General features: G+C 45.3%; 1 protein-coding gene across 1 annotated transcript in view; it reads left to right on the top strand.

Annotated features, from left to right (window-relative positions):
- Positions 1-22,493, top strand: part of TSPAN7 (tetraspanin 7) — a 300,581-nt gene that overhangs the window by 243,773 nt on the left and 34,315 nt on the right. The window contains exons 3-4 of the mRNA XM_034423813.3: positions 3,793-3,867; positions 12,492-12,587. Coding sequence (XP_034279704.1) covers positions 3,793-3,867; positions 12,492-12,587 — 171 coding nt within the window. The remainder of the gene's footprint in view (positions 1-3,792; positions 3,868-12,491; positions 12,588-22,493) is intronic.

The following is a 22,493-nucleotide window of genomic DNA, read 5'->3' as shown; positions in this document are numbered from 1 at the left end:
GAAGCGATCCCAGAAGCAACAGTGGAAAGGAAACAGATGGGGGGGAGGGAAAGGGAAAGAAGCAATCCCAGAAGCAGCAGTGGAAAGGAAGGAGATGGGGGGGGGAGGGAGGGAAAGAAGCGATCCCAGAAGCAACAATGGAAGGCATGCAGGCATGCAGGCTGGTGCTCAGCAGCCCAAAAGCGGTGGCAGGCAAGGCAACACAGGCAGCTGCTCCCAAAGGGACTCTGGCAGGCTGATGGCAGTCAGAACATTTTTTGGAGGTTTTCAATCTGGGATGATTCAAGCCCACCAGGCAGAAGCAGTCCTGCAGTGCTGCCGATCACAGCACTGCCAGGAGGGTGAAGAAGCCAGCAGCAGTATGGGCAGCTACTTGGCCATTTAAAGACTTGTGGATTTTTTCAACTCCCAGAACTTCCCCCATCAGCTCCTTCCTCTTTCTGGGTTGGGGTAGCTCACACCCACCAGATCTGTTGGGGTTGGAAGTTCAATCGCACCCCACGAGGGAGCCTCCATCAGCTGAGCCAGCATGGGCCGGGAACTGCCTCTCATTCTGTCTCTCTGTGGAGGTCTCCCAGTGCAATGTTCTGCCACAGCTTCGGAGCAAACCTCAGCCTTCCCTGCGCAGGATTGCAAGGCTGGAGCTTCACCTTGCTCCAATCAGCAGGAAAATCCCCCCCCCCAATTTCCCTGCTGATCGTTCTATCCTCGGGGAGCTCTGCACAGACACACATCCCAAAAATGCTCCCTCCTAAGCCTTCAGCCTTGCAATCCTGCGCAGGGAAGGCGGAGGTTTGCTCCGAAGCTGTGGCAGAGCATTGCACTGGGAGGCCTCGGCAGAGAGACAGAATGAGAGATGGCTCCTGGCCCTTGCTGGCTCAGCTGATCCGCGGGCGGCAATTAAGGTACTGAGCTTCCATAAGGTGACTAGGGAAGGAAAGGGCTGCCTCCTGTGCTGCCCATGCCCACCCCTTCATTAGGGCTTATTTTAGGGGAGAGGGCGTATATTTACGCCTACCCCAAGAATCAGGCTTGGCCTTATTTTCAGGACATGTCTTATTTTGGGGGAAACACGGTATATGTGTAGTTATAGTCCCTCTATACATTTTTATATAGGTTTTCCATCACATCTGTCAGGTTCGCCTGAATCGCCAGTTGCGGCCCTTTCTTGATCGGGATTCCCTGTGCACAGTCACCCATGCCCTCGTCACCTCGCACCTGGACTACTGCAATGCTTTCTACATGGGGCACCCCTTGAGGAGCACCCGGAGGCTCCAACTGGTCCAGAATGTGGCCGCGTGGGTAATCACGGGAGCCGCTTGGCGCTCCCATATAACACTGCTCCTGCGTGAGCTGCACTGGCTCCCAGTGGTCTTCCGGATGCACTTCAAGGTGTTGGTTACCACCTTTAAAGCGCTCCATGGCATAGGACCTAGTTATCTTCGAGACCGCCTGTTGTACCGATGACCTCCCACTGACCTGTGCGCTCCCACAGAGAGGGCCTCCTCGGGGTGCCATCAGCCAAACAATGTAGGCTGGTGACCCCCAGGGGGAGGGCCTTCTCTGTGGGGGCACTACCCTCTGGAATCAGCTGCCCCCAGAGATAAGGAGAATCCAAGACCTCGGTGCCTTCCGCCGTGCCCTTAAAACTCTTTTTTCAGCAAGCCGGGCTGGCTTAACATATTTTTTAACATATTTTTAAATATTTTTTAATTGGTTTGTTATCTTAAATTGGGGCCAAATTAATATATATCCTTTTAATTGTTTTTAATGTTTGTTTTGTATGTTTTTCTCTGGCTGTACACCACCCTGAATCCCTCGGGAGAAGGTGCGGTATATAAATTCGAAATAAAATAAAATAAATAAATAAATAAAACAGTTATGGGAAAAGGTAATTAATATGAATCTTGGTGGGAGGAGAGGAGTGGAAGAGTACTATAGGCATATCAAAATCCTTGTCATTGAGACAGCAGCTTACCTTGATAATAAATGCTTTGTCTGCAATCCTGAAGTCAACAGAGATCAATAAGCGCATGTTGGCAGAGTTTTCTCTGGCAGCAACTCTCAACTAGCCACCTTGAATGAGCTGAGAATCAGAGCCAGCTGGCAGCTGCTGCTGGAGAAAATACTGCAGAAATCCCTGCTCGAGTTGCCTCTATGGGACTCTGGAGACTGCAGCCACATGGAAGGCAGATACCACTGCTTTGTAATGAAACTATGGTTTTAACCATCTAAAATATATACCTCTAATTTTTAAGTGCTTTTGAATAAAAGTACTTAATTGAGGATTTATTTTTTGCCCAATTGTTCAAGCCAGATAGTTTTTCTGTGCAATCGAAAACCCCGTATAAATCATGATTCCTGTAATACTGCATCCTCCTCCTAGATCAGGCTCCTCACCAAGGTGGTCAATATTGACCTCCAAGAGTTGATGAGACTCTTGTATGTCCCATTGTACATCTCTCCCCCTCCCTCTCTAAATTTAGAAGTTTGGAAGAAACTTTCTACATAAGAATGAAATATCAGTTAGAAATATAGCATAGAACAATAAAGACTTCAGAAATAACAGAGTACTAAAATACCCAGATAGCAATACTGTTAATATTAGGCAAGTGGCAGTTGTTCATTGCCCTTGCCTTTTTATAGAAGGTGAGGGGACCTGCTTTTAAATTCTGCAGTGTCCCATAAGGAATGAATGTTGAGCCAAATCCAATACATCAAAATCAGAAAAATTTGTCCCCAACCCAATGGCCATAGGTTAGAAAACAAGAGTCCAGCACACTCTGGAATGTCACAGATTTTGTATTCTTGTATAGTATTTTTATTTATTAGTATACATTAACATTTCACATTTAAGCATCTACTCATATGACCAGAATGAATACAGAATAAGAGGAAGAATTGCTTTAATTCCTTGACTTGACTGTATCCAAGCCATGATCTCATAATCTTCTTGTGAAATTTGAAATTAACAATTTATATGACTACACTATTGGAGTGCTTTTTAGATACATACAAGGAGTCCCATGACTTTGAAAGGGACTTGGATAGCCATAAGGGGACTGAGTTTAGTTATCAATAGCCTCTTAGTTGCCTCTAGACTAGCCCATTTTTTTTTAGAACTACTTTCTGCTCTTGACTAAGCAGTTCAACATGCTGCCATTCCATTCCATTTCCAGTATTTTTATGTTTGGTTAGCCCAGCAGGAAAAAAAGAATAAATAAACCAGCATCAACATTACTGAGCTGTTCATTTCCTCAAGAAAGAAAGTACCCTTTCACCAGCCCTTTTCCTTTCTTTTGTGAAAAAGGCAACCCCAGGGAAGCAGCCATGCACCTTCTTCATTCACATGCTGCTTTTCTCAGCAATAGGTATATAAAGGATCCTAGAAAGGTCTTCCTGTTGAGTAGGAGGCACATCCCATCACATGAATATCTTTCTTTTACCAGGTATATCCTTGTTGCAGTTCTTTAAAAAAGACTCGGAGGACGGATTCCTCCCTTTTTTTTCCTAGGATTCTTATATCTGTTTTTAGTTTCTTGCAACTGAATGAGTAAACTTAAGAAAAAATGGTAGCCTCGTACCCCGAGGGATCCTGGTTTGCTACTTTTTCATATGGTGCTGATTGTGTACACCTAAGGTTTCAAAGGGGAAATAAGAACAGCATATTAGAGTTGCTGGTTTTTGTCCCAGCAATAAAACATTTATGGAATGGAAACGCTGTTCAGTGTGAGTAATCTGTTCTATACCTGTGGATGTTTCTTCTTTCTCTCTTTCTCTCTTCTTTTTTAGTATGCTATGTTTCTATCTCTGGTCTTCCTGGCTGAGCTAGTGGCTGGCATTTCAGGATTTGTATTTCGTCATGAGGTGAGTCTAACTTCCTTGTTAGTAGGTTGATGGCAACAAAGGCTGAAGCTTCTTAGGATACTGGGTGTTATAATTTAAATAAATTCAGCAACTCTGTACATTCTGGGTGTTTCTTCAATTGGTAGAAGGATGTACAGGCTTTTGCTATTCTATACAGGCCTTGGTTAAATTTATTTCTTTGTTCATTGTACAGTTTTTCTTATGCTACTTCCGCTGAACAGGTATTTATGTAACTCAGAGAGGATTTTTAAGATGCAAGACCTAACTGAAATAGTTTTATTGCTGGTTTGAAAATTGTATTTCTTTCCTGCACTATAATAATCTCTAACATAACTGTTCTATAATAACAGTATACCGAGAAATAGGAATAAAATTGATTTAGACTGATGAAATTAGAAAACAATTTTAGTCCAAGAAAGATGTGTCTTGCATCATTCTATATATATTGTGGCATATTTTTCATAAGCTGAATGAAGACTATCTGACAAAATGTTCTGATTATAATAAAGGGGGGAGTCCAAAAAGCTAGTGTTGGTCCTGAAAACCTATTTTGGTTTTCTTTCTATTTTCTTTCTTTCTTTAAAATGTTCTATCAAATTAAGAAATTCTTGACATTGCTTTAGTGGACATAGGACCTGGGACTTCTGTTAGGTGTTTTGTGTCAGCCATGGCAGTCTCTTCAAAGGCCACCAGATGGGAGCAAAGAGGCACCTTTGATCCCACTGGTGGGTCAAGGGGCTCCAGCCCCTGCAGCCCCATTGGGGAGAGTTAATGGCCCTCCAGCCCCCTCACACACATGGGTAAGGGAGGGGCCAGAGGCCCCTATAAGAATCCCTGCACAGGGGCTGCTCCCTGCTTTTTCCTTTTCCTTTTCCCTTTTTCCCTTTTTCCCTGCTCTTGTTCTATTAGTATGGGACTGACCCATGGGCTCAATCCAGGCATGGATGCCTCCATGCCTGTGAACTTATTTTACTCTACTTTTACTTCTAAATAAAGACTTAATTTGATTGCATCCTTGCATGCTGACCTTTTCTTGGAAGCGCCCTCAACGAACTATCATTCTTTGTGAGATCCCTCACAAAGTGGTAGCAGAGGATGGTTTGAGGCAACGCTTCCAAGCCAGCAGAAGCAAGATGCCAGGAGATTCCAGCAAGAACTCCCAAGAGATGGATGATAGGACTTCCCCGGTTATGACCAGGAGACTCCAAGCAAGGTTGGCAGCCCTGCATCCGGTCCCTGAAGCAAGCTTCAATCCAGAGGAGGGTACAGATGATCTCTATGCCCCCAGAGGACCCAGCGGAACACAAGGGACCCCTTCGCATGCTTCCTTGCAGCTGCAAGCCACAGAGGAAAGCATGGAAGGCCAGCAATCCACCCAGGACTGCCAGGACATCGGGGAGGAGGCCAAGGACCAGGCCACCCCCAGCATAGGCCAGCTCACTGGCGAGGAATGCAGAGAGCTGGTACGAACGCTCTTAGCAACCCGAGGGATGCCATGAGCCCAGCCATGTGGGACACCAGCGCAGGGGGCCTCTGGACACTGGGTAAGTCCTTCCCCAGCACCCAGGAGGCTCCCCAACATGGTGCCAGCCACCCTGGGGGACCCCAGGGCCCTGGAGCTTTTGGCGGGAAAGTTCCCGCGAAATCGCAACCTACAGCTTCCGGGGCCAACCGGAAGCAACATGGCCGCCCCCAGGCCACCTACTCCAACGAGGCTTGGTAGGCCTCAGCTAGGCCACGAGGCCCAGCAACCGATGGCAGCCAGCCAAAGCAGCATGCAAACTGTTCAGGCCCCCCCACAGGCAAGCCTCGAAGTCTGCCCAGCCGCTCCTGCTGCAGCAGGCATCAGGGCTGCAATCCAAGTCCTGGTCACAGCCCTGGAGGCCACGATGACCGCAGCCTCAACCTCGGGGGCAGCCATCCTCCCTCAACACCCCCAGGGGACCAGCGAGGGGGGGCATCCAGTCCGGAGCCCCCCAGCCAGGACCCAGGCCTCCAGAGAGCCCCAGAAGAACCCCTGGGGGCTCCAGCCTTCCTAGCACCCCCACCGAGGCAACGGAGGACTCACCTGGATGACTTCAGGGGGCCTCCAGCTGAGCCTCCCACCTCCCAAGATGGCTGCCTCCTCCGGAGTCTTCAGGACCAGCAGTGGGCCTCTCCAGGCGATTTTCAGCATTTTTGGGCTTTTCCAGCCCCATCCTGCAGCCTTTGCCCCCTGGTAAGTGTTCCAGTACCAGGGGGGCTTCCAGAAGACTCTTCAGAGCTCCACAGGCCTGGGCCTGGGCCTGGCTCTGAAGCACAGTGGGAGAGGTCCACTCCCGTTGGCTCCTGGGCTGGAATGAGTTCTGAGCATGCTCAGTTGGCTCCATCTGAAAAGGAGAAAAATAATCAGAGAAAAATACCTATACCGGCCAGCAGAGGGATCCCTCTCCCATTTACTTCAATGGAACCTCCTCAGCATTTTCTGCCCCAGCTATGTCTGTTCTCCCAAATAACTTTCAGAAACTACATCTGGGAGGGGAAAATTTTAACATATGGAATAAAGAGATACAGGTATGTCTCTTAAAAGAGGGGACCCTAGAAATGGTTTTAGACCCCCCCACCTTTCCCTTGGGGACCTCAAGAAGAGTGGTACCACAGGAGAGCCTATACCACTCTACTGAGCTCACTGGATGCTAAATTGTACCCTAGCATTCCAGATGGGCTCACAGCTGGTGAAATTTGGGGGTTGTTATATAGCTTATTTAATAGTGATAGCTTTGGCTCCACCACAAGACTCACAACGGAGTTCTATAACACCAAGCTAAAATTTGGGGCTAGCATGGCTGAGCACCTGGGAAAGTTGAAGGCAGTCAGGGCTGAGCTGGTGCTCAGGGACTACTCCGTGACTGAGGACAACATGATCGCTGTCATTCTGGCATCCCTGGACAAAAGTTGGGGCAATGTTATTGTCTCACTAGAGGGAACCAGAAAGGAAGCCATGACTCTATTCTACCTCATAGGGAGGCTCAATGAGGAAGACAGGAGGCGTAGATATGTGGGAGAGTACACCAGGGCCACAACTCATCACATCAACAGAAGGCACCAGAGTTCAGAGCAGGTTAACGCTCTATCCAAGTGTTTCATCTGTGGCTCTGAGGAGCATCTGAAGAAGGACTGCCCCTATTACCAGCAAGGACCTAAGTGTGATTCCAATCAAGGAAGGGGCAGGGGGCAGAAAAGGGGACCTGGCGGCAAAGGTGGTGCTAAGGGCAATTTTGTGTATACTAGTTACCTCACCCCTGCCACAAAGGCTGATGGCCCTACTGGCCTCTGGTTACTGGACTCTGGGGCTTCATCTCACATTGCTAACTTGAGGCAAGGCTTTAAGAGGTTAAGGAGAATTAACTCCTCCGTTAAGGTTGCAAATGGTAACAATGCTTTGGTTGTTGGGGAGAGCACTGTCTCTGTACCAGGGCTGGGCAATGTCGAAGGTGTATTACATGCTCCCTCTATAGCCAATAACCTCTTAAGCATAACCAAGCTATGTGATGATTGCAGGGTGGAGGTATTGTTTCGCAAAGGGGGAGGTCATGTCACTCGAGACAAAAGGGTCATTGGGAATGTTACCATTATAAATGGTTTGCCATATTTCTCCCCCAAGTACCCAGCCACAGGAGACAGCTCACAGGGTGCCACCCCAGAAGGGGCCTGCGTGCAGAGAGAGAGAAAGGCTCCACAGTCAGCTCCCAGGCTGTCAAAGATGTACAAGACTGAGGCAGTTGCACCCACGCCACCTCAACCAGCCCCACGGCCTTCCAAGGCCAATGCGGGCAAGAAACCTGAGCCTCAGCAGGCACCTAAGGCAGATAAGTCCAAAAAAGGGCCTAAGGTGCCAGCACCGCCCAAGGCAACCAGAGCCAAGGGGGTGTCAGTGGGAAAGCTGCTTCATACTAAATGTGCCCACCTCTTACATCGGAGGTTAGGCCATGTGAGCTTCCCAGTGGTTAAAAAGATGGGGGAATTCGCTGAGGAGATTCATCTCCAGGATTGTGAGGTGTTTCTGGACTGTGCCATCTGTAAGAGGGCAAAAAGGAAGGCCACCCCAATACCTAAGGTGTCACTGCGTAAAACTCAATACCCATATCAATTAATACATGTTGATTTGGTTGGGCCATTTACACCGTCCCTAGGAAAGAGGCAGTATTTCCTCACTGCAGTTGATGATTTCTTGAGGTATGGCTATGTGTATACCCTCACAGAAAAATCTGAAGCCTTTGATGCCATAAAATCATTGTACAACTACATGGAAACTCAGTACGAGACAAAGATCGCGCAGCGGCAGAGCAACCGTGGGGCCGAGTTCATGTCCCGAAAATTCCAGGACTGGATAAGGCACAAGGGCGTACACCATTTTCGTACAGCACCTTTTTCTCCTGCGTAGAACAGCGTTGTAGAAAAACAAAATGGCATTCTGCAGACTATAGTGCGCAGCCTGATTGCGAATGCCGGGGTTGCAGAATCGTACTGGGAGGAGGCGGTACACTACGCCAACTACACCCCGAACTGCACCTGGAGCAGCATTGTGAACCAGACCCCATATTTTCTGGTCCACAGTAGGAAACCAAGTTTGGAACACTTGCGTGTGTTTGGCTCCTACGCTTGGGTGCACATCCCCAAGCAGCTGTGGAAGAAGGGGAGATCCATCTCCCAGAGACTGAGGTTCTTGGGCTATGCCCCTGGCTCCAAGGCCTACTGATTCCTGGGAGAAGGGGGCAGGACTGTGACCTCCCAATCTGCCTTCTTCGAAGAGGACTCCAATTGGACCCAGATCCACTCAAATGATCTGGGTCCATACATTAACCGGCCCAGCAAAGCTGCACCAAGCATGACACCACCTGAGACAACCACAGACCCTGCCACCGACGAGAGCGAGGAACAGGACGAAGAGGTCAGCCTACCTGGTCCAGATGAGGAGGATGAGCTGTCCAGTCCTGAGGGGGAAGACACGCCATCTTCACCTGACTCTTTGCCTCCAGCGACGCTCCAGAGGCCCATGATGCCCAACGCCTGGGACCGAGGGCCTCCACATCCCAGTCGTGAACAGCCAGTCGGCGAAGAACCCGCAGAGGAAAAGGGTGATGAGTGGCAGGAGGTCAGAAGGTCAAAGCAGTCCAACAAGGGGGTCCCACCAAAGAGAATCAACACTGGACATGCCGCATCTGTCAACAGTGTCGTGGTCACCCCAAAGACTTTCTCAGACATATTCACCGTCACCTGTCATTGGCTGGCAAGAAGGGGAATTGTTAGGTGTTTTGTGCCAGCCATGGCAGCCTCTTCAAAGGCCACCAGATCGGAGCAAAGAGGCACCTTTGATCCCACTGGTGGGTCAAGGGGCTCCAGCCCCTGCAGCCCCATTGGGGAGAGTTAATGGCCCTCCAGCCCCCTCACACACATGGGTAAGGGAGGGGCCAGAGGCCCCTATAAGAATCCCTGCACAGGGGCTGCTCCCTGCTTTTTCCTTTTCCTTTTCCCTTTTTCCCTTTTTCCCTGCTCTTGTTCTATTAGTATGGGACTGACCCATGGGCTCAATCCAGGCATGGATGCCTCCATGCCTGTGAACTTATTTTACTCTACTTTTACTTCTAAATAAAGACTTAATTTGATTGCATACTTGCGTGCTGACCTTTTCTTGGAAGCACCCTCAATGAACTATTGTTCTTCTTGAGATCCCTCACAACTTCTGTTCAGAAACACATTAGCATTTCTAATTAGAAAATAACAGTTAAAAATTAATATAGAATATGGTTTATGCTTCTAAAAAGACCCAACAATTTGGTTTTGTTCCTGAAATGTTTGGTTTTTAGAAGCAGCTAAAGAATCAATCACTGGCATTTTCAGATTTGAAGGACTGAATATCCAGAAAAGATATTTTGAAATATGTTGGAGCATGACATCTGCAGTTCTTTAAAATAGCCAAGTCTTTTCTTAGGTTAACACAGAAACTCATAGAACATTCAGGAAGTAAAATTCTGTTCTTGGCACAAATATACAGACTAATAATCAGTTTTTTCCAGAAAACTTCTCAGTTTCTCTAAGAAACTTGGATCAACAGTTCTCAAAGTATGGTCTTCCAGGAGATCCTTGAAGTCAAATAAATAAATATTTTAATATTTATACATTTTAATTTCTAACACAGTCCTCTCCTCTCCATTCCTGACTTCTTGGCCCTTGCAGGACTGGAAATGATTAATACAAAGAATAAGTATCTTAGAACTCTGTAACATTTATTAGGGAAAAATGGTTAGGGTTATTACATAAGAATTCTGATTTTCCTAAGGGGCCTCTCTATATTGTCAATCAGGACAGGTCAATCATTACAGTGAAGAAGTCAAGGAAGAGGAGGGCAGACTTGCTGTTTTTTTTTAAAAAAAACATGACAGCCTCATTCTTTTTTTTTTTTCGGAAACAAAAGTTTTTTTATTTTTATATTCAAACAACCAAACATTACACAATCAATTATCATACATCATTTTATCCCCCCCAACCCCCCCAATTCCCCCCCCTGACTTCCCAGAGCAAAAACAGGATATAGCATTTAACAAACATAAGCTAAAATATGCTAACTATTACAGAATTCAAAACTCTCTCACACTTGTTAACTCCCCTTTTAAAAATTATACTTCAATCTTCCTTTTATAAATTCTCTTATCACATTTCACTTTTGTAAAAAAAAACAAAAACACCATAATCTTATTTTAAACATTTTAAAATCTTTTAATACATTAGCAGAACATTCTCCAAAATATAAGTTTCAAAACTTTCAAAAAGTTATCCATTAAATTTTAAGTTATCCTCCTTTAAACTTCAATACTTTAAAACTATCATAAAATTCAGAAGTTATCCAACTTTAATTAAATCTTTTAACATCATGAAACAATCTCCAAAATATGACTAGTCTTTCTTTCTTTCTATATTTTTTACCTTTAAACTTCAATACTTTAAAACTACCATAAAATTCAAAAGTTATCCAACTTTAATTAAATCTTTTAACATCATGAGACAATCTCCAAAATATGACCAGTCTTTCTTTCTTTCTATATTTTTTCCAGTCCTTCTTCAATAATACTTTCTTCTTCAGCATTGCTCCTCCCCCTGCTTTTATTTTCAAAAATTTTTGGGTTTGAAATTGTAGTTGGTATGTCTTAAGAATTCGTTCTCTTCTTGGGGTTGTTTCCTTTAATTTGAAGCCCCCATTTTGACTCTTCCTGCATTTGTAATCCATCAGTTCGTTCCTTATATATTGATTCTGTCTGTAGAGCCAAAACTTGTCAAAATATTTATCAACCTGAGTCTTCTTGCTATTTCTCAGTTAATTGAATGGAAGCCTCTTCCAGAACCTGTGTTTTTGATATAATAACCTCCATTTTCCCAACAATGTCTCTTTTATCCTCCAAAGGCACATTGTCCTGATTTTCTTCCTCTTTTCCAGCCAGCAAGTCATTATTATTCCCCAATTTAAAATCTTGAATAGTTCTTTTAATTATCTGTCTTATCTCAGCAGTAAAAGATTTTAAAAAGTCTTTTAAGTCCTTCACAGTCACTACTTGTAAGTTTGCTGACTCATATAATCCATCTTTAATTTCAGCCATTTTTCAATTGTCTCTTTATGTTTGTATTAATTCGGCTATCAGGTCATTAACTCCAATTATTTCTGGGCAAATTAGGGATATAAAATTAGTTAAAATCAATACCACAGTCTTTTCCATTCCACTTCCTCTTTAAATCTTTTTTCTTGAATTACCTGATAGCTTTAACAATGTTACTGATGTTAACAAGAACTTTCACTTATAAGTTTCATTTTCATGCCCTAAGGCGCCATCTTTATTTTTAAATGGAGTTAACGTACAATACTTGCATTTTTAGTCTCCTGGATTAACTCTGCCAGCATCCAAAGTCCAAAATCCAAATTCTTTATAATCCTTCTAGTTGCTTTGCTGGTGTGGTCGTGATGCTTCGGTCTGCTTTAAGCAGACTCGTCCCGGCTCCAGAGCTTTGAAGGGCTTTCAGGGAGCTCTCACCCTGCAAACCCCAGGCTTAAAAAAAAAAGCCTGGGGGTCTAGGGAAGCTCTACCCAGACCCTTCTGCTCTTCTCTCCCCCTTTTCCCTGGGGGAGAGTTTTAAAGCCGCTAGACAGCTGATTTTCACTGTTCTAGGGGCTATACGGAATCATGGGGCTGGAGCTCCTAAAAGGAGCTCCGTCGGTGTTTCGCGGAACCACCAAAAGTCCTTTCGCGGAACCACCAAAAGTCCTTTCGCGGAGCCACCGGAAGTCCAGCCTCATTCTTTTCAAATAATTGCTTCTCCCTTTATCAGTCAGGATTTTGGCTCTTATAGTACCAAATATGATATTTAATTTTCATTTCTCTGTAGTGGCACCACAAGGAAACTATTGAATGTTCAGTGATGACTTCCATTAATCTTTAATGTTTTTTCAGGAGGAATGACATGAGAAATACATTTTTGACTTTTCATCTAAAAATCATGTTTCCTCACTATTGGGGCTGGGCAGAAGAAAGTTCACTGAAAAGTTAATTGGACTGTTACCTCATGCAGTTTATCCCATTGTCTCAATTTCATTTTAGATCAAGGACACTTTCCTTAGGACATACACTGAAGCCATCCAGAATTACAATGGAAATGATGAGAAGAGCCGTGCAGTGGATGATGTACAACAGAGTGTAAGTTTAGAGCTGCTGAACTGAAAATCAGTGTTTGGATTGCAGTATAAAGATGTAGTTGTTGTAAAGAGTAAAGAGTCTTCTCCTCTTCATGGGAGAATTTAATCCATTTATGTTCATTGATAGTAGATTTGTTTCTTCTTTCATTATGTCACTTATAAGTGGGTTTTGCTGTTCTAGTTGTTCTTGTTTCTCTCTGCTCCTTTGTTCTTACTCCTTCTCATTCTGCTCATCTCTTTTGTTCAACTTCACTTCCTTCTAGTTGCTTAATCGTAGTTTCATCTATCATTAATTCTTCTTGTCTTCTATTTTCTCCTTCCTCTCTTCTTTTTTGTTGCTCCTGTGGCTTAAAGTAATAGTCATAGAATTCGTATGCACTATCTTAAGAGTCCAGTCTGTCATCTATCATTCCAGGTAACCAAAATTCCCTCTGGTATCAGCCATCTAAAGTTTATTTGGTGTTTGATCAACTGTCCTGTCAGAAATTGATATTGCTTCTGCAGGTCTCTAACTCTTCTGGGTACTTGCTTTAGAAAACTCTTTAGAAAACTGCAAAAAATGGACCTAGACATAATTTGCTTACAAGAAGTACACATCAAAAGACAGTATAAACTCTTGGAGTAACCCAAAATTGGGAAACCATATTTCTCGTTGGCACAACAAAAAAAAGGGGGGGTGATCTTATACATCAAAGAACCAATAAAAGCCAAACCTATATACGCAGACAAAGAAGGGAGAATATTAATGGTGGAAGTAACAATAAACCACAAACAGATACTCTTGACAGTAATATATGCACCAAACAACAAGCAAGAAGATTTTTATGGGAAACTCCAGGAGAAAATTGCAGAACTGGACTATGAAAACATTTGTCTAATAGGAGACTTTAATGCAATCACAGATGTAAAGATAGATTAGAGAAGCAGTAAAATAAATAAAAAGGCAAGGAAAACCCTACCAAAGTCTTTCTTTAAAGTGGTGGAGGACATGAACATTCAAGATATATGGAGAAAAAGAAATCCGGAGAATCTGGACCGAACACTGGGGAGGTCTCATATTAAGATCTACCTAGTGGCGATAAGGGCGGCAAAATCAAACTATTTTTCCACTCTTATTGCATCTGCAGAGAACTGCCCAGCAGCCCTGTTTAGGGTGACCCGCTCCCTTCTCCATTTGGGAGCGAGGGAAGACCTCTTGTAGGGTAGGGCTGAGGATTTTGTGCAATTCCTGCATGATAAAGTCACTCAGATTCGGGAAGGCCTGGACTCCAATTGGGTAGATTCAGATGGGGTGACGGAGGTGGGTCTTGAGAGTGTTATCTGGGAGGGGTTTGACCTTGTGACTCCCGAGGATGTGGACAGGATTCTGGGTAGGCTTACACTGCCACATGTTTATTGGACCCGTGTCCCTCCTGGTTGGTGCTGGCCTGCCGGGCGGTTACATGAGGCTGGCTCCAAGGGATTATTAACGCTTCTTTGAATGAGGGTTTCTTCCCTCCCTCCTTGAAAGAGGCGGTGGTGAGGCCCCTCCTCAAGAAGCCTTCCTTGGACCTGGCTGTATTAGCGAACTATCGTCCAGTCTCTAATCTTCGCTTTGTGGTGAAGGTTGTTGAGAGTGTGGTGGCGCGACAACTTCCCCAGTACCTGGATGAAGCTGTCTATCTAGATCCGTACCAGTCGGGCTTCAGGCCGCGGTACAGCACGAAAACGGCATTGGTCGCATTGGTTGATGATCTCTGGAGGGCTCGGGACAGGGGCTGTTCTTCTGTCCTGGTGCTATTAGACCTCTCAGCGGCTTTTGATACCATTGACCATGGTATTATGCTGTGCCGATTGGAGGGGTTGGGAGTGGGGGGCACCGTGTTGCGGTGGTTCTCCTCCTTCCTCTCTGTCTGTACGCAGTTTGTGTTGGCAGGTAGACAGAGGTCGACCTCGAGGCGCCTTGTTTGTGGGGTGCCGCAAGGGTCAGTCCTCTCGTCCCTTCTGTTCAACATTTATGTGAAGCCGCTGGGTGAGATCATCCGTGGTTTTGGGATGAAGTGCCATCAGTATGCTGATGATACTCAGCTGTACATCTCCACCCCGGACCACTCCAGTGATGCCCTTGACATGATGTCCCGGTGCCTGGAGGCCGTGCGGATATGGATGGGGAGAACCAAGCTCAGACTTGGTCTTCCAAGACTGAGTGGCTGTGGTTTCGGCGTCCCGATATAGCCAGCTAGCTCCATCGCTGACTATTGGGGGCGAGATCTTGACCCCCTCAGAGAGGGCTTGCAACTTGGGTGTTCTTCTGGATGCATGGCTGTCTTTAGAAGACCGTATGACAGCTGTGGCCATGGGAGCTTTCTATCAGGTTCGCCTGATTCACCAGTTGCGTCCCTTTCTGGACCTGGACGCCTTGCGCATGGTCACTCATGCCCTCGTCACGTCCTGTCTGGACTACTGTAATGCTCTCTACATGGGGCTCCCCTTGAAGAGCACTCGAAGGCTCCAACTGGTCCAGAATGCAGCTGCGCGGGTGATTATGGGGGCAACATGGCGCACCCATGTAACACCTCTCCTGCACGAGCTGCACTGGCTCCCGGTGGTCTTCCAGGTGCGATTCAAGGTGCTGGTTACCACCTTTAAAGCGCTCCATGGCTTAGGACCTGGGTATATACGAGATCGCCTTCTGCCACCGATAGTCTCCCACCGGCCAATACGCTCCCACAGAGAGGGACTCCTCAGGGTGCCATCAGCCAAACAATGTCAACTGATGACACCCAGGGGGAGAGCCTTCTCTGTGGGGGCACCTGCCCTCTGGAATGAACTGCCCCTGGAGGTTCGCATGATCCCCGACCTACGTACCTTTCGCCGTGCCCTTAAGACTCTTTTGTTCCAACAGGCCGGGCTGGCTTAGAAAATGAATTTTAAATTGGGTGTTCGTAGCTTTTAACATAAGGGCCAAATTTATATATTTATTTTAAATTGTTTTTTAAATTTTGTGAGTATATGTTTGTTTTAATATGGCTGTACACTGCCCTGAGTCCTTTGGGAGAAGGGCGGTATAGAAGTTTAATAAACTATAACTAACTATAACTAAAAACCAATATACGTACTACTCAAATAGCCATCAATTATGGTCAAGGATAGACATGGCATGGATGACAGAAAACCAAGTACTAATATAGAGGAAATAGAAATAGAACAAAATATATGGGCAGACCACAACTCAGTCAGGATTAAATGGAAAGGACATAAGAAAAAAGTGAGATGGATATTGAATCAATCCATACTAAAATACAAGGAATTCATACGAACAATAGAAAAAGAACTGACATTCTTCTTCAAAGAATGAATTTCTTCCGGGTATTTCGTTGTGCACTCAAGACCCTGTTGTTCCGCCAGGCTGGGCTATCAACATAACAATTTTAAATTGGGTTTTAAATTCCTGGGGTTTTAAATTGAGCCAAATTCATTTAATAATTTTAAACTATTTTAACTGATGTTGTCTTGTGTTTTTAATAGGCTGTACACCGCCCTGAGTCCTTCGGGAGAAGGGCGGTATAGAAATAAAATTATTCTATTCTATTCTATTCTATTCTATTCTATTCTATTCTATTCTATTCTATTCTATTCTATTCTATTCTATTCCATTCCATTCCATTCCATTCCATTCCATTCCATTCCATTCCATTCTATTCTAAAGAAAATAGAAAGGAAGTGACCTCATTACAAAACGTATGGGACACAGCGAAAGCATATCTCTGAGGACTAGCTATTTCTTATATAGGAAGGAAAAATAGAGAAAAGAAGCAACACTAAAAAACACTGGAGGGAGAGTACAACAGATTAGAACTGGAATTGCAGAAAAAGCCACAGGAAAAGAAACTCAAAAACCAAATGGAAATAATAAAAAACAAACTGAGCCTACACGAAGAACAACTAGCATGTAAAATTAAGAGTATAAAATAAAACTTCTTAAAAAATACTAATGGTTCGCATATAAACTAGAAAAAGAAAAAAAACATACAAAGCTTGATAGACGAGAAAGGTATATTACAAGATCAAAATGACAGTAAAAAAATAATAATCTAGAACTACTATGAAAATCTGTATGACCAAGAGGAACTATTGAAGGATAAAATATAACAATACCTAGAAGAGGCCAGATTACCTAAAGTCCCTGAAGAAATAGGATTTACACTAAATGAAAGGATAACAATATTTGAATTAAGAGACAAAAGAATAATAAAACTCCAGGACCAGACGGCCTACCAGTAGAATTCTATAAACAACTACAAGATTCCTTGGGACTATTACTGCTGGAAGTTTACAATGAAGTCTTGTTAGAAGCTAAAATACCAAAATCCTGGATGGAAGCAAACATCACCCTCATATCAAAAGAAGATGCAGACTTATCACAGATTAAAACTATAGACCCATGTCACTTCTAAATGTGGACTATAAAATCTTTACATCAATAATAGCTGAAAGATGGAACAGATTCCTGAACGAATTTATACATGTAGACCAGAATGGTTTCCTGCCAAATAGGCATATTAAAAACAACATGAGAATAATTTTGAACGCATTAGAATATTATGAAGCATATCCAGAAAAACAAATGGCGCTGATGTTTCTAGATGTGCAGAAAGCATTTGACAATGTAAACTGATGATTCACAATACTGCAGCTAAAATATATGGAATTTGGGGAAAATTTATCAATATGATCAAGGCAATATACATTAAATAGACTGCAAAAATGTTTATGGGGACATAACAGAGAATATTAATATTAAGAGGCACAAGACAAGGATGCCCATTGTCCCCCTTATTATTCATTCTAACTCTGGAAGTGTTAAATAGTAACATCGGTCAAGATATAGAAATAAAAGGCATATGGAGATAAAAATACAAACTACAAGCTTTTGCAGATTATTTGGTTTTCATCATAGAGGAACCACAAGAAATGGGACCCAAACTAATAAAGAAAATAGAAGACTATGGCGACGTTGCAGGATTGAAAATAAACAAAGAGAAAACTAAACCCTAAATTTTAGTAAGCTAAGAATCTTACAAAGGAACAGAAAAAAAGATTTAATGGAAAAGATAGACATTCAGATAGTAAAAAAAGTAAAATATTTACCTATTAGCGAGATGCATAACCATAAAACAAGACAATTATTTAAAATTAACGCAGCAACTCAAAATGGATCTGGAAAAGTGGAAAAACATGCAATTATCACTGTTAGGAAGAATAGCCATTATCAAAATGAATGTCCTACCGAGACTGTTATACCTGTTCCAAACAATCCCGATAAAACCAAAAAGGAAATATTTTGAGGAACTATATAGAATGGTAACCAAATTTATAAGGCAAGTAGAAAGGCAAGAATTAGTTTGAAATTAATGTAAGACTCTACCAGTAGGGGAGGTTTTGGGTTGCCAAATTAGATATTATACTATCAAGCAGCTGCCCTTATTTGGCTAAAGGAATGGATAACTCTGAGACATAGATGATTACTTGTACTGGAAGGACATAACTTACAACTGGGGTGGCATGTCTTTTTGTGGTACGAGAAATACAAAACACATAAATACTTTCAAGGACATTACATTAGAAATGCTCTGCTATCAGTATGGGCAAAAATCAAGGAAAAACACTATTTGAAAATACCAGTCTGGCTCTCCATGATGGAGGCACTAACATACCCAAATGTGATGGATATGGGAAAAATTGTAAGATACAAAGATATTTTAAATGGGAAGAGGGAATTGAAAAACAAACAGGAATTGAATAGCCAAGAGATAAATTTAGCATAGTGGCCACATGTACAGATACAATCTAGATACTATAAAAATGTGAAAACATATGGTTTTTTATAACAACAACAACAACAACAACAATTTATTATTACAGCCTTAGACCAGAGACCAGGACAAATAAAAGCACTCAGTATATATACACTGAAAAATTCTAGTATAAAATAATAAATAACAACTAAAAACTATAATAAAATCTAGTGTCAATTATGCATAGTCTGACTATATGATAGTTGCAATCCCTAAACTGTGTGGCCCGTTGTAGATTCAACGCTAAAAGGGAATTGACTAAGCAGTGTAAAGGGTTGTGGCAATTGTGGCAACCCTCCCCCCTCCCCTTTTCTTTTCAGCCTGTTTTGGACTTTTTAGACACTGCCCATGGATTGTATTACTGCGGATTTATTCCTGGTTGTGGAATATTCCCCACCCATGGATTATCATCGACTTATCTCTATAAATTTTTATTGTATTCTGTTATTCTATTCTTGAGCCCATGTACCGAGGTGGTCTGGACAGTCATGTCGGTGCTGAGGGAGACGGCTTTTGGGCACTGGTTACTGCTGAAAGATTGGAGGCGGACCAACAAATCCACCAAAGTTATGACCATCTGACCATCCCCGTGAGAGGGTGATTGGGACATTGATCCTGCAGAGGTGCTCAAAGGCCTGGGACTCCTCCCACTGTGGTGAGAGAACAGTGGAGGCCAGCTGTTATTCCACATGGTTTCTATCATCTTTTTTACCATCTTTTATTACAGAACTTTATTGGACCCCTACCTGGATACCAGTTCCATTTGGTCTTTTTGGTTGATGTATTTGGCAGCTGAGCTAATTGCACTGCGAGATGCCCCCCTCTCGCAGATGTGGCCCTCCACATTATCGAGGGCCTACCTCAATGACGGGTGTTGGGACCCGGAGAGGTGGCATGTGAAAAAGAGGGGGTTGAGGGGTTTTTAAAAGAGGGTAGCAGGGACGTTTTTAAGGGGACCCGGGAGGGGGAGGGGTCTGTAGAGATGGACTGGGGGTCCATATAGCCACTGTGCGGGGTGGTGGGTTAGATGGGTGCAGCGGAGGAGAGGAGAAGAGTAATCTGACCGGGGCTCCAGGGGGCGAAACGAAGGGCAGTTCCATCAAAGTGGTAAGTGGGAGGGGCAGGTATGATGGGCGCAGGGGGCCATATCAGGTTCTGGGGGTGGGCACGCACTGTCTCCGAGCGATTGCACACTCCAGCCCCCATAGCGTGGCTCATGTCCTGGATTGCACAGAGTCTCAGGCCCTGGGTCCTCGACTGATGTTATGTAATGCCAGGTTGGTAATTAATAAAGCCTCCCTCATTTGTGATCTTATTGTGGAGGGGGGTGTAGACCTGGCTGGGATTATGGACACCTGGCTGGGCCAGGAGGGGGGTGTCCCCCTCGTTGAAATGTGCCCTCCAGGTTTCCATGCATTTCATCAGCCGAGGGCTCAGGGGAGGGGTGGGGGAGTAACGGCAATTATTAGAGAAAGTCTTTGTCCGAGGGAGGCCACTGTTCCTCAGATAGCCGGAGTCCCTTTTTGTGAAGTGGGGTCGTGGGGTGCAGATGGGTTTGCTGACTACGTACCTGGCTCCCTGCCACGTGGCGGTGACCCTGCCTGAGCTACTCGACGTGATTGCCGGGGTGGCGATTGATACCCCCAGACTTATTGTTATGGGGGATTTCAACCTGCCATCTGTCAGTGAGATGTCAGAGGTGGCTTGGGAGTTCATGGCTTCCATGACGGCCATGGACCTGACCCAGTTAGTGCAAAGCCCCACTCACACCGGGGGACACACTCTGGACTTGATTTTCATCTCTGGTCAGTGGCTGAATGATCTTGGTAGAGGGGACCTAGACATTAAACCCTTGTCATGGACAGATCATTTGCTCCTTCACTTAGACTTTCAAGCCGCTTTCCCCCGCCGCAGGGAGACGGAACTGACTAGATGGTTCCATCCCAAGCACCTGATGGATCCCGAAAGGTTCCAGATGGAGCTTGGGCCATTTCCGGAGACTCTGGCACACGACTCGACTGAAGACCGGGTGGCCACCTGGAATAGTGCAGCCGCAAGGGCTTTGGACCGTGTCATGCCTTTGCGGCCTCTGACCCGATGCCGATCTCAATTGGCTCCTTGGTTCTCCGAGGAGCTGAGAGAGATGAAGCATCGGAAAAGACGCCTAGAGAGTGTTTGGAGGACTAGTCAATCCAAATCTGACCGGACACAGGTGAGATCTTATATCAAGACCTACCTAGTGGCGATAAAAGCGACAAAATCTAACTATATTTCTGCTCTTATCGCATCTGCAGAGAACCGCCCAGCCACTCTGTTCAGGGTGACCCACTCCCTCCTTCGGGTGGAAGTGCGGGAAGATCCCGTGCAGGGTTGAGCTGAGGATTTTGTGCAATTCCTGCATGATAAAGTCGCTCAGATTCGGGAAGGCTTGGACTCCGACTGGGTGAGTCCGGAGAGGGAGGCGGAGGTGAGTCTGGAGAATTCTATCTGGGAAGAGTTTGACCCTGTGGCTCCCGAGGACGTGGACAGGATTCTGGGTAGGCTTAGTGCTGCCACATGTTTATTGGACCCGTGTCCCTCCTGGTTGGTACTGGCCTCCCAGGAGGTTACACAAGGCTGGCTCCAGGGGATTATAAATGCTTCTTTGAGTGAGGGTGCCTTTCCCGCCATCTTGAAAGAGGCGGTGGTGAGGCCACTCCTCAAGAAGCCATCCCTGGACCCAGCTCTATTAGCAAATTACCGTCTAGCATCCAACTTTTGTTTTGTGGTGAAGGTTGTCGAGAGTGTGGTGGCACGACAGCTACCCCAGTACCTGGAGGAAGCTGTCTATCTGGACCCGTACCAGTCGGGCTTCAGGCAGGGGTACAGCACAGAAATGGCATTGGTTGCGTTGGTGGATGATCTCTGGAGGGCTCAGGACAGGCGTTGTTCCTCTGTCCTGGTCCTATTAGATCTCTCAGCGGCTTTTGATACCATCGACCATAGTATCATGCTGCAGTGGTTGAGGGGGTTAGGAATTGGAGGCACTGTGTTACGGTGATTCTCCTCCTACCTTTCTGACCGCTCGCAGTTTGTGTTGGCAGGGGAGCAGAGGTCGACCTCGAGGCACCTCGCTTGGGGAGTGCTGCAGGGGTCGGTCCTCTCGCCCCTTCTGTTCAACATTTATGTAAAGCCGCTGGGTGAGATCATCCGTGGTTTTGGGGTGAGAGTCCACCAGTATGCTGATGACACCCAGCTGTACATCTCCACCCCAAACCACCCCAATGATGCCCTTGATGTGATGTCCCGCTGCCTGGAGGCCATGCGGGTCTGGATGGGGAAAAAAAGGCTCAAGCTCAACCCTTCTAAGACTGAGTGGTTGTGGCTTCCGGCGTCCCGGTATAGTCAGCTGGTGCCATCGCTGACTATTGGGGGTGAATCTCTGCCCCACAGAGAGGGCTCGCAATCTGGGTGTCCTCCTGGACTCACGGCTGTCTTTAGAAGAGCATATGACGGCCGTAGCCAGGGAGGCTTTTTATCAGGTTCACCTGATCCGCCAGTTGCATCCCTTTCTGGACCGGGATGCCTTGCGCATGGTCACTCCTGCCCTCGTCACCTCCCATCTGGACTATTGTAATGCTCTCTACATGGGGCTCCCCTTGAAGAGCACTTGGAGGCTCCAACTGGTCCAGAATGAGGCCGCGTGGGTGGTTATGGGCGCACCTCGTTATGCCCATGTAACACCTCTCCTGCGCGAACTGCACTGGCTCCCAGTGGTCTTCTGAGTGCAATTCAAGGTGTTGGTCACCACCTTTAAAGTGCTCCATGGCATAGGACCAGGATATCTACGGGACCACCTTCTGCCACCAACAGCCTCCCACCGACCAGTTCACTCCCACAGAGAGGGACTCCTCAGGGTGCCGTCAGCCAAGTTATGTCGGCTGGTGACACCCAGGAGGAGAGCCTTCTCTGTGGGAGCTCCTGCCCTCTGGAATGAATTGCCCCCGGATATTCGTAACATTTCTGACCTCCGGGTTTTTTCACTGTGCCCTCAAGACCCTACTGTTCCGACAGGCGGGGCTGTCAAATTG

Source organism: Pantherophis guttatus, chromosome 5, assembly GCF_059756535.1.
Source record: "Pantherophis guttatus breed Tessera chromosome 5, ASM5975653v1, whole genome shotgun sequence".
Lineage (NCBI taxonomy): Eukaryota > Metazoa > Chordata > Lepidosauria > Squamata > Colubridae > Pantherophis > Pantherophis guttatus.
The sequence above is the reverse complement of the archived record's forward strand: the minus strand, read 5'-3'. Positions and strand labels throughout refer to the sequence as shown.